At 35.9% G+C, this 13353-nt stretch overlaps 1 protein-coding gene across 1 annotated transcript in view; it reads left to right on the top strand.

The window, feature by feature from the left end:
• Positions 1-6368, top strand: part of LOC107549685 (mannosyl-oligosaccharide 1,2-alpha-mannosidase IA-like) — a 37401-nt gene extending 31033 nt beyond the window's left edge. The window contains exon 9 of the mRNA XM_016230860.1: positions 3579-6368. Coding sequence (XP_016086346.1) covers positions 3579-3705 — 127 coding nt within the window. The 3' untranslated portion in view covers positions 3706-6368. The remainder of the gene's footprint in view (positions 1-3578) is intronic.
• The last annotated feature ends 6985 nt before the right edge of the window (positions 6369-13353 follow it).

The raw sequence follows: 13353 nt of genomic DNA, 5'->3' as shown, positions 1-13353 counted from the left end.
ACAGGCCTCTCTCATCTTTTTAAGTGGGAGAACTTGCACAATTGGTGGCTGACTAAATACTTTTTTTCCCCACTGTATATATATACTGTATATATACTGTATATAGTGTGAGTGTGTATAAATCCGTTTTTATTTATTTATTTTTGTGACACTATATTCATTACAGTTGTACGTAATTACGTTTTAAATTACGTTGGCATTGCGGTAATATTATTTTTAGGAAGCTGGGACAAGATGTGTATTCCCTTTTAATAATTGCTGGAATCTAGCCATTTTGATGCCGGATAAACAGACTTAGAAACGACAAACAACAAGTGCTACTCTACACTGCTCAAAACTCGCGTTTGAATCATCAGTGGCAAATTCTTTGAATATGAAAACATACTTACAGGTTGTGAGTCAGAACAGCCGGCATTGTAGGTTCAGGAAACAGTCTTCCGTTAAATGCGTAGCACACACACACGAATATTTGGTTTGAACTGTTCTGGAACAGTGTTGTAAATACAACTTAACCACTGATTTCTACTTGTGCCCTCTTTTGAAAGGCCAAGCAAAGTAGTTTCACTTTCACAAAGGAACACACAGCGTCTCCACGACATGGCGGCGGTGGCAACAACAATACTACAGCAAGAATCAAAGTTGTTACTCCTTTCTTTGCGTGAACATTTGGGCAGTGTTATGCAAAACTTCCCACACAGTGACGTAGACATGTGGGGGTGTGTTTAAGCGAGGCGTTTTTGGAGGGCGTGGACGAGTCTTTAGTCTTTGCAACTTTAGGGATCTTATCTATGTACGAACAGATTGTAACACTCCAAAGTCCAAAATCGCATCATATGACTCCTTTAAATACACAAGCAATAAATATAATGAAACATAGATATTAAAGAGAACATAATTATAAAAAAATGTATGCATGCATGTTTAAAACCACATATCATATGGCTTTGAGTAAAAGTAGGTCTTAAGATGTTTTTTTTTTTTTCAGCAATCGTTATGCATGTGTTTTTACTACTTTTAAATTAAATAGTGTGACTTTATATCGGCCACCCGGCTCTCTAAGATATCTGTATCGTCCATCAAAAATCTAAATCCTTTTTAGTCAACCACTGGGTGGAACCCAAAGATTTGTTTTGTCCTTTTTTGTTTTATTTGTTTCTTTTGGGGTGAGGTTAGAATCAGTATTCTGAGGCTTCACTTTACAGCAGATAGTAAAAGCAGAATCTCCATCATTAAAAATGGCCCAAAAATTAAATATGAAAGTGGTTATCAGTGTCATTTCATTTCACTTGCAGATGCAGTATGACCTCTTGTGACCTCTGTCGTTAAATTAAGCTGCCTCGTCTCTTTTATAATTGCTGTCCACCTTCCAGTTTCTTTCTACCCAGTGGCAGAGCATTAAAACTGAAGGTCTGAAGATCATACTCTCTGCAGAAGGCCAGGTGCGGTTTAAGCCGCCAGGAGTGGTTCATCCAGTGGACACGCATGATTTAGCTTTAACTCTGGAGGCCTGAGGTCAACAGCTTATATTTTCAGAGGGCCAGCAGAGAAGAGAGCCTTTCATCAGCAAATCTCCAGCCAATGCAAGTCTGTTCAGAGAGGAAACCGAGAGGGAGGGAGGGTTAGAAACTGTATTATCAAGGTCACAACTTCATCAGGAAACAGGTGTCTCCAGCTAAAGTTTATAGACTGTAATTTTAAACGATTGTCATCCAGCCTTCCAAATAAAGATGTGCCTTCTAACCTGTGGGATTTTTTTCTCCCTCCTTGGCTGCAGGTTTTGAATTATGGCTTTTGCACATAAGACAATGTCCTTTAGCTATGGCTGTCGGTCATAAGTTGCTACTCTCAGCTAAAGGAAGCGAAATGTTTAGACCTTTTGTAATTTTTGTAATCTTCATCCCTTATTCATGTTGTTGTTGTATTGGCAGTGTTTTGCTTGGCAGACAGTTTTACTTTAGCACTTGGGAGATGTTCATGTTTTGTTAACAAAGTAAACATAAATGTATTTATGCAGTTTGCCATTAATTGAGAGAATTAGTGGTGTTTGTGTTTTTACTGTTGTGCGTACTAAGTGTTAAACTTTGGCATGTAATGAGACTCGCACCATTTGTGCTAGACGTAAATGATACCTCAAATGATAATGACTTGTTGAGTGCTGTCAGACTTTAATGGTAAAACAGGTGGAAAGACTAGACTTTGTACCTGAACTAATGTGCTTGAAAGATTGTGTGTGTGTGTGTGTGTGCGTGTGTGTACATATGTGCGTATACGTATGTGTGTATAAATTGCGTCTAAAGTTGAACACGGTTAACTTTATTCATCTTTTGTATAAAACCAGTATTGCATTTGGAATCGTGCAGATATTTGGAATAAACCACACTCTTGCTCACGTGATATTGCTATACTAAAAGCTAGGGATGTAACGATTCACTCAATTCACGATTCGATTCAAGATTTTGATTTCACGATTCGATTTACAATTTAAAAAAGAAAATTATAAAATTAAATGTGTTCTTTTATTATTGCTTGGACAAAATACTGCGCGTTTCTTTGTGGAATTGAAATATAACACTATAATAATATACTAATATTTAGCACTTGTATATTATTGCTCTTTTGTTGATTTTGATTGCTTCTATTGTCCTCATTTGTAAGTCGCTTTGGATAAAAGCATCTGCTAAATGACAAAATTTTAATATAATGTAAATGTAAATAACAAAACTAAATAGAAATTTTAAAACGGGCCCCAAATCAAATACATAAGTAACACAAATAAAATAAATCTCTTCATATAAACAAACTAAGGCTTTTTCTGTGCTCTTTCCATAGAGGCAACCACTGCATTTTAATCATGATCCAAACAAAGATGCTGCATACATGCAACATGAGCAGTTTTTAATCTAAATTAGATGGTATAATTTCGAAATTTGTAGCAAAAACAGAATGGTTTGACTTCAGTTTTGTGAAACTATACATAAAAAAATATCTGCATGAAACCGAAACAGCAGACGAGCTGAATGAAACGCAGATTCACTCTCTGCCAGCAGGTGGCGCTTAAAGCATTTCCTTGGTTTCCGCTGTAAACAAAGCAGCGCTGCACTTATGAACTTTAATATGCATTATACAGAGGCAAGATGAAAAGAGAAAATACCATCTAAACTTTTCTAAAGACATTAAGTTCCTCTCAGACATACATTCATATAAACTCCTACGCCTAATTAAATCGCGATTTGTTTAGCATCTCAACCCATTTGAATCGTCACCTATTTGAATCGATTTTCAACCGGCTCGCGGTAAATCGTTACGTCCCTACTAAAAACCCATGCAAGAGCTCATTTTATGAAAAGGCCACTCATATTGTGAAAAATTCCAAATCCATTTAATTTATGAAGTTTAGCTGTACTTTGAGCCTAGTGATAAATATTTGCCTCTCGTAACCTTGATGTTTATGCTTCTGATTAATGTATATAATCATGTTTTCCAAATACCACAAAACCCTTACAGGCAATCTCACTGTGATTAACTATATTATAAAATGCCCTTGAAACATCTTGAGAGATTTTCTTTTTGTTTTTCAGGTATCTGTATCTTTTGTTCTCCGACGACGACCATTTGCCCTTCGAACACTGGATGTTCAACACGGAGGCCCATCCTCTTCCTGTCATTAAGAAACAGAACCCAGAAATAGCAAACCAACTCAAGTAATCTTCATCCAACCCCAAAGCGCCACTGAGACGTAACTTCCTGAACCTGCTTTAACAGTGGACAAGAGCTATGGACGCAGCCCCCCTGTGGCTGGAGAGTTCTTTTCCTCCAGGACTTCTGCTGGAGCTTCACGTGTTTCTCCACAGCTGTCTCTTCTCGGGATTCTGCATGCTGCCCTGTCACCCCTCTCTCTGTCCCTGATTCTGTGGGCACGTCTCTGAGCCTCAGAGACCCAGAAGGAACATATTTCCTCTGTGAGGAGACCGAACCAGATCATTTTCCATCGTACTTGCCCTCTCACACATGTTATAAAGCCATAGGTAATTACATCAAATTGCATCAACGTCTGTTTGTGTTTTTTGCATCATGTGTGTTTACAGGAGCGAAGCTAAGAGATATCCACTGAACTTCGCCGTCTCTTGCTGTCTGTTTCTTTCGGGATGAGGTTTGGTTTGGTGTTTTGAGGCTTTATTCGACAGCAAGATAGTGAAACCAATTTAACTAGTGCCTTTTAGTCTTACTGATCATTTTAGTCAAGTTTTAATATCGCTGTATTTATTTTCGCTGTGACCGAAGGTTTCTTCCTACTGGCCTACAGCCCTCCTACCCTCTTAATGGATGTAAGAATCAGTCATGTATCATTCATTCCTCTACATTTGTGAGCTTACTTTGTTTCTTAAAATGTGTACAAAATGTGTTTTGATTGTTTACTTAATCAATGGAGGAAAGACATGTAAAATAGAGTACTTTGTGTTAATTTATTACTCAAGATGTAGGGATTTTGTTGTCTTTTTTCAGTGTGGAGGCAGACTCTAAGAGGACACAATGATAGGAAAAAAATATGAGATGAGAGGAAAAATGTACAATTCAATGCATTAAAAACTATTGTGTTTTCCCGAGAAGCTTTACGTTCGCTCGCAAACACACTAAAATTAAATTTTTCCTCCCACTTCTTTAATTCCATTCCAAAAATGTTGCAAGCAAATGCAAAACATTTGTGAGCAAGCAAACGTTTTTTTATAAGCAAAAAATTCTATATGGAACGCAGGTTTTGTGAGCGCAAACAAAGGTTTGGCGAACGAAAGCAAAAGTTTCTCTGTGGAACGCTCAAGTTTCGCAAGGGAATGCCAAACTTTTTGTGAGAGAACGCTAAAGTTTTGAGCGCGAACACAACGTTTTGCTGTGGATTGCAAAAATTTTGCAAACAAACGTTTTGTGAGCAAATGCAAAAGTTTCACAAGTGAACGCAAAAGTTCCTCTGCGGAACGCACAAAGGTTTCGCGAACAAGCGCAAAAGTTTCAAATTTTTTCGGGGGAATGCTGAATTTTTTTGGAGGAACGCAAACGTTTTTGTGAGCGAACCCAATAAAACGCATCAGCATTGAAATATAATTTTTCCTCCCATCTAATCATCAGGTCCTTTTAGGAGCTTTGGAGTAAACCGCAATGAAGCTGCTCGAATCCATTGGAAAAGTGTTTTATTAGGACAACACGGGCAGCATCAGTCAAAAAGGGGGAGTGAATATTTGTATGAATGTACCACCAAATGTGAATTGGACATATTTTGGCCTAATTGTTGTGATTTATCATTTTATCTGTTTGTTTGTTTGTTCATTTGATTTAACATGAAAGCACAAAGTTGTGAATCAGTATATTCGGGTTCTCCGTGAAAAATAGGAATAATATTCCTGTAGGACAGTGTGACAGCACAAGTGAGGAATTTCAATGGAAAAAGATGCAAACCAATGAATGCAAAGCAGTCCACGGCACTGGATACAACACATACAAAAGAATCACATACACTAGATCTATTACACTTCACATAGCCACATTCCAATTCATAGAGGAACGGACCAATTCCCATCTTATTTGGGAATTTGTCACCTCAAATTTGAGGCTTGAAACGCAGGATTAAGGTCTGTTGTGGAGTGGGGCTGATGCTAGCGTCTACATTTAGACAGTATTCCCAAAACTAAACCACCCTACTTAACTAGCATGGTGTGGTGCGTTAACCAATGTATTATACTAGTGGATCTACGTGAAAAAAAATACCTCGCAGAGATTCCTCTCTTGAGGCCAGTGACTGCAACACTTGACATGGTATTTCTCCGCTGTATGTGTGCTAGTGAACGGCATACTGTCGGAGTTAGGAACCGCAACATATGAAAGTAACATCATCTCGTGGGAGGCCCGTCATAAAACACTGTGACACTGTAGATAAGACATCGCGCTCACTGTATTCATGATACTGCAAATCGAAACTATGTTTAGCACTGCCGCCGCATAGCGCGGACTAGCGATTTGTGCTGTCTCTTTAGTGAAAGTGATTCCTCAAGCTGTGACTGAGGATCCGTAGCGACTCTTAGATGACATTCGGGAACAGACGTTTCCTCGCATCTGGTTTGCGATACTCAGAATAGGAGATGTGCTTTTCAGATTAAGAATTTGTTGTTTAAATATTGTGTTGATCTTGCATAGAAAATGCCTTTTTGTTTGTGATTCTTGTCCTTTATGTCTTCATGAGACAACCTCAGAAATGTAACTGTACAATATTGCTGATAATCATTCCATTGCACATAGTCTGATTTTGTTTGTTTTGATTCGTTTTTTCTTTAATATATATGCAATTAATTTTGTGGTAAAGTGGTTGATGTTTTTTTTTTTTTATTGTACATATCTCATTCTGGCAAACTGCCAGCCATCATTTATATAAATCATATGATCTTATGTAATAAATTATATTAAAGAGCAGCAAAGGTTTTTGATAAACTATATTTGTTACACTTCAATTGTGAATAAAACAATCTTTTAATATAATACTGAGTTGTTGTTTTTAATAGGGATTTCTTGTTTTGTTTTTTTTAAACTCCTTTTATTCAAATTTATCATTAAATTATACATTTTACAGTACATTCATGCTTAGTGGCGGATCTGACTCATACAAGGCTGACGCTGCAGCGCGGACTAGCGATTTGTGCTGTCTCTTTAGTGAAAGTGATTCCTCAAGCTGTGACTGAGGATCCGTAGCGACTCTTAGATGACATTCGGGAACAGACGTTTCCTCGCATCTGGTTTGCGATACTCAGAATAGGAGATGTGCTTTTCAGATTAAGAATTTGTTGTTTAAATATTGTGTTGATCTTGCATAGAAAATGCCTTTTTGTTTGTGATTCTTGTCCTTTATGTCTTCATGAGACAACCTCAGAAATGTAACTGTACAATATTGCTGATAATCATTCCATTGCACATAGTCTGATTTTGTTTGTTTTGATTCGTTTTTTCTTTAATATATATGCAATTAATTTTGTGGTAAAGTGGTTGATGTTTTTTTTTTTTTTATTGTACATATCTCATTCTGGCAAACTGCCAGCCATCATTTATATAAATCTTATGATCTTATGTAATAAATTATATTAAAGAGCAGCAAAGGTTTTTTATAAACTATATTTGTTACACTTCAATTGTGAATAAAACAATCTTTTAATATAATACTGAGTTGTTGTTTTTAATAGGGATTTCTTGTTTTGTTTTTTTTAAACTCCTTTTATTCAAATTTATCATTAAATTATACATTTTACAGTACATTCATGCTTAGTGGCGGATCTGACTCATACAAGGCTGACGCTGCAAGAGAATAAACAACTGATTTTCTTTTTATTATTATTGTGTGACGGCCATAAAGATGCGTCCAACAGGTCTGTTGGAATTAAAATGCTTTCCATAAATTGTATGCAACTAATGGTTACATCTATTTATAATTCAATCCATCTATTGTTCTACAGTATTTATCGTTCTATCTATATATATTCTATCTGTATACATGTCGTTCTTTCTCTCTATAGTACTATTGTTCTATCATTCTGTCATTATGTCTTTGTGCCGTTCTGTCTATAATTGTATCATTCTTTCTGTCGCTCTGTCTTTTCAACATTCTATAGCTCTATCATTCTGTCATTATATCATTATGTCTATGTGCCGTTCTGTCTATTATTGTATCATTCTTTCTGTCGCTCTCTTTTCAACATTCTATAGCTCTATCATTCTATCTATCATTCTGTCATTATATCATTGTCTATGTGCCATTCTGTCTACTATTGTATCATTCTTTCTGTCGTTCTATCTTTTTAACCGTTCTATAGCTTTATCATTCTATCAATCGTTCTGTTCTACCTATTGTTCGATATAGCTATCGTTCTGTCTATCATTGCTTTCTGTATATCATTATGTTTCCTCGCATCTGGTTTGCGATACTCAGAATAGGAGATGTGCTTTTCAGATTAAGAATTTGTTGTTTAAATATTGTGTTGATCTTGCATAGAAAATGCCTTTTTGTTTGTGATTCTTGTCCTTTATGTCTTCATGAGACAACCTCAGAAATGTAACTGTACAATATTGCTGATAATCATTCCATTGCACATAGTCTGATTTTGTTTGTTTTGATTCGTTTTTTCTTTAATATATATGCAATTAATTTTGTGGTAAAGTGGTTGATGGTTTTTTTTTTTTTATTGTACATATCTCATTCTGGCAAACTGCCAGCCATCATTTATATAAATCATATGATCTTATGTAATAAATTATATTAAAGAGCAGCAAAGGTTTTTGATAAACTATATTTGTTACACTTCAATTGTGAATAAAACAATCTTTTAATATAATACTGAGTTGTTGTTTTTAATAGGGATTTCTTGTTTTGTTTTTTTTAAACTCCTTTTATTCAAATTTATCATTAAATTATACATTTTACAGTACATTCATGCTTAGTGGCGGATCTGACTCATACAAGGCTGACGCTGCAAGAGAATAAACAACTGATTTTCTTTTTATTATTATTGTGTGACGGCCATAAAGATGCGTCCAACAGGTCTGTTGGAATTAAAATGCTTTCCATAAATTGTATGCAACTAATGGTTACATCTATTTATAATTCAATCCATCTATTGTTCTACAGTATTTATCATTCTATCTGTATACATGTCGTTCTTTCTCTCTATAGTACTATTGTTCTATCATTCTGTCATTGTCTTTGTGCCGTTCTGTCTATAATTGTATCATTCTTTCTGTCGCTCTGTCTTTTCAACATTCTATAGCTCTATCATTCTGTCATTATATCATTATGTCTATGTGCCGTTCTGTCTATTATTGTATCATTCTTTCTGTCGCTCTCTTTTCAACATTCTATAGCTCTATCATTCTATCTATCATTCTGTCATTATATCATTGTCTATGTGCCATTCTGTCTACTATTGTATCATTCTTTCTGTCGTTCTATCTTTTTAACCGTTCTATAGCTTTATCATTCTATCAATCGTTCTGTTCTACCTATTGTTCGATATAGCTATCGTTCTGTCTATCATTGCTTTCTGTATATCATTATATCTATCATTCTGTCTTTCATTCTATCGTTCTATCATTCTTTGTTGTTCTGTCTGTTTAATGTTCTATCATTCTATCTTTTGTTCTGTTGTATCGTTCTACTTATGGTTCGGTCCGTCTATCATTGTACAGTTTTGCATATCATTCTATCTATCATTTTTTTTTCTATCATTCTGTCTGTTTAGCGTTCTGTATGTATAGTTCTATCATTCTATCTGTCATCCTGTCTATCTCGTTCTGTCTATCTATAGTTCTGTCTTTCATGCTATCATTAAGTTTTCATTCTATTGTTCTGTCTATCATTCTATCATGTTATCTATATATCTGTCTGTAATTACAATCTAAACAGTGATTAATGCTGTTTAGACTTGTTTATGGCAGGATTAATAGGTGTATTCCTTTGATCTCATTTTTATCATTTTTTTTCCATTTGCAGTTTAGAAAGTTTTGTATACAACTGGAACAGTTAGAGGACATAACAACTTGGTTTTTATATATATATATATATATATATATATATATATATATCCTTATAAATCCTTTATATGTGTGTATATATGTATGTACAGTGTATATATATGTATGTGTGTATATATGTATGTATGTGTGTGTGTGTGTACACATGTGTGTATATATGTGTATATATATGTATGTGTGTATATATGTATGTATGTGTGTGTGTGTGTACATATGTGTATATATGTGTATATATATGTATATATAAAGCCATAGTGGATTCATAAATCAACTATGATAATGATAACCAAAAGGTATGAATGTATCCTATGAATAAAACAACTGTACAACAACAGGAAGAGACAGGTTTTAGCTATTTTAAAGCAACAAAGTGAGACAGTTGAAGCAGAATAGGAAGAAAGAAAATGCAATAGCCACGGGGTAAAGTAAAAGTGAGAAAGAATAGGAAATATCGATAGAAAAGAAATAGAAACAAATTTGCTGTTCACTCAGAACATTAGAGGAAATGATGTCACAAGACATAATAAAGCTGTTCAGCCACAAAGTCAATTTGTAGGCCGACACAAAAAGCTAATTAGCCATGGGTTCCCTCGGGAACTTCTAATGGGCTTTCAGAATAGCTTGGATAAATAATCATTAAAAAATGATGTATTTAGCACGTTACGTATGCATATGTTAATTATTTGTATAAAACGAGTCTCTTCAAATAATATTAACCACAGATAAACACCTTATTTTCCTGTCATGAATGATGCAGAGCTTTTGAGCTTTTGTTAATTGTGTTCTTGGTTAACACTTCACATTACTGTGTTCATGTTACACATATTGGACAATGAATCAAATTAATTACAACAGCAATGTGTAATTGCAAGCTGCTCCACAAACTAATTGCATATTAAGAACATGATTTTCATTAGTGTTTCTCATTATTCACATAATTACTTACATGGTAACATGAACACTATGATAAGTATGATTGTTTTTTTTGACTTGCTCTGTCTATCTGCAAAAACAAACCACTCATCACATGGCCAAGTCCAATTCTAATGACAGTGCATGTGAGCAGCGCGGGGCCTGAGGTGTACAGGAGATCACGGGTCACAGCTGTGTGCCAGCGCTGAGTGTTTACAGAAGCACAGCAATCACAGGAAATGACAATCTAGTCTTTCATTACGTCTCTCTCTCGCCTGGGGAGAAATCTGAATGGAAGGTATTGTTCTTTTCTGTGACACAGCAAAGGACAAATAATACAGCAGGTGCTCGCTCCCTTCACCCTGTTTGTCTTATACACACACCTGCCATTCATAAGGTCTTCAATTAGGATGTAAAGTTCACATAGGGCTAGCTACTAGTTCTCCTTAAAGCAGCATGAACTTTACCTATATTAATTAACCAAACAGCAGTCAAAATCTGTAAACAGAAATAGTGTTGTAAAAACAATTTTAAAAGTATAGTTCACCCAAACATGAAATGATGTCGTCATTTACTCACCCTCAAGTTGTTCCAAAAGCATATGAGTTTTCTCTCATCTGTTGAACACAAAAGAAGATATTTTGAAGAATGTTGGTAACCAAACAGTTGCTGGTCCCCATTGACTTCCATAGTATAGGGAAAAAATAGTCAATGAAATAGTCAAAATGAAAACGTATCTGGATATTTGGGTTAAACTGTTCTGGAACAGTGTTGTAAATACAACTTAACCACTGATTTGTAGTCGTGTCCTCTTTTGGAAGACCAAACAAAGTAGTTTCGCTTTCACAACGAAACACACGGCGGCCTAGCGTGAGCTGAGGCCGGGCTAGAGTGAGCGGCGGCAGCGGGGTTGAGAACGGCGTGGCCGGAGGATTCGACAAAGGAGCGGCAACCACATGTGACGACCCCGGACTGGACTCCGCTTCGTCCACGGTGAAAGCCGATCCGGCGATCCACAGCACGAAGTTGATGTATTTCCTCAGCGACCAGCACCGATCAGCTCCAGGCATGACGAAGCGGATATCCTCCTCTTTTGGAAGGCCAAACAAAGTAGTTTCGCTTTTACAACGAAACACACAGCGTCTCCACGACATGGTGGCGGCGCCAACAACAATACTACGCTAGGCAACAACTAAAGTTACGCCTTCTTTCTTTGCGTGAACATTTGAGCGGCTTTATGCAAATCTTCCCACATCGTGATGTAGACATGTGGGGGCGTGTTAGAGTGAGCCGTTTTAGGTAGGCGTGGTTAACTCTAAACTTTTATTAGGAATATCTCTTTGGATTTGAGACTTTAGTCTTTGCAACTTTACAGATCTTCTTTATGCACCAAAAGCTTGTAGCACTCCAAAGAGAAAGAAAAAGTTTAAATCGCATCCTATGACCCCTTTAAGATGTTTTACATATTTGTCAGAATATTTTCAAGTAGGCCTATTGATAAACATCATATTATGTAAGTGTGATCTGCACGGACTGTCATACATGTGATATTGTGAAATTATCTTTTGGGAAAACTTGTTTCTGTTACTTTTTTGTTTCCTCCCACTAGAGGATTTTTAGGGAAGAACTTGTAAAAATTCTCCCTGTGAATTTTATCAACGGCCTGGTTGTAATCATACCAAATCATTCCAGAAATCATCATGAAAATGAACGTTAGCTTCTCAGTGATGGATTTTTGTTTGGGCAAACGGGCTTGTAGACATGTAAATATCTCTAACTGCAGTGTTTTGCTGGCGGTGGGTAACCTGCGTATCATCGCACATTAAGTATGCACACTCTCCAGGGACTAAATGATGCAGGAGGTGAAGATGAAACAGGAAGATGAGAGGCTTGTCAGAGTGGCTGTGCTGGTAAATGCTTGTCAGCAGGAACACGACTGCGGGAACCGCTGCTCCTGCTGTCTGGCCTGCTGCGTGACACTCTGGACTTTGTTCATGCATGTTCCCGCCGCAAGAAAAAGATCAGTCCCTTTCTGATATTAACCTCCCAGACATAGATGCTAGTTCTGAATTTCTATTTCAATTCCGAAACCCCATTAAAACATATATTGCTCAGTTATCCAGGTCATAGAAATTAATCCTCTGCATGCTTCAGAATACATTAATCATACCGTATGTGTATATGATTTGTTTTATTTATTAGTAGTTAGTATGCTAAGGCTAATGTGTATGGAAGCCCATTTCTTCCACGGAATAAAAAGATTAAAAAGATAATTACAACGTTCTCACAAAAACTGAGATTTCTATTCTTTCTTGCAATTCCAAGTTTATATCTCACAGTTTGGGCTTCTCAGAGTTGCAATTTTATAACTTGTTACTAATGTTTATCTCACAATTCTGAGTTTAGGGCTATATAAAAAAGTCATTAATTATTTATCTTGAGACGGAAACAAGCCTCATAAATTTGAGATTAGGGGACTAGCCCCACACTCTTTGTGATGTGGTTTTTTTCTAGCTTATTGAATGTATGATTTTGACCTGACAGATATCATACAAAACGTCATATCAAGGGCAATCTGTCCGTGTAGTTTTTTTGCAAATGTTGGGATGTTGCAAAAAAATTCTAGATTGTAACAAGATGCAAATAAAATTTCCAAAATATGCATTAAAAATTATATAACGGATATGTAAATAATAATAATTATTATTATTTTATTTATTTGTTTATTTTTTGTTAAGACTACATGCCCTTAAACTAGAATAGAAACACATTTGCCAAATAAATTCTTAGATACATGTTAGAAGTCATGTGACTGAATAATTCTCAGACAGTTGGCTAATATTCACACTGCATTATTAGCATCACTATTATGTAATATTCATT

This window comes from Sinocyclocheilus grahami, unplaced genomic scaffold (genome assembly GCF_001515645.1).
Source record: "Sinocyclocheilus grahami isolate Dianchi unplaced genomic scaffold, SAMN03320097.WGS_v1.1 scaffold378.1, whole genome shotgun sequence".
Classification (NCBI taxonomy): Eukaryota; Metazoa; Chordata; class Actinopteri; order Cypriniformes; family Cyprinidae; genus Sinocyclocheilus; species Sinocyclocheilus grahami.
The sequence above is the reverse complement of the archived record's forward strand: the minus strand, read 5'-3'. Positions and strand labels throughout refer to the sequence as shown.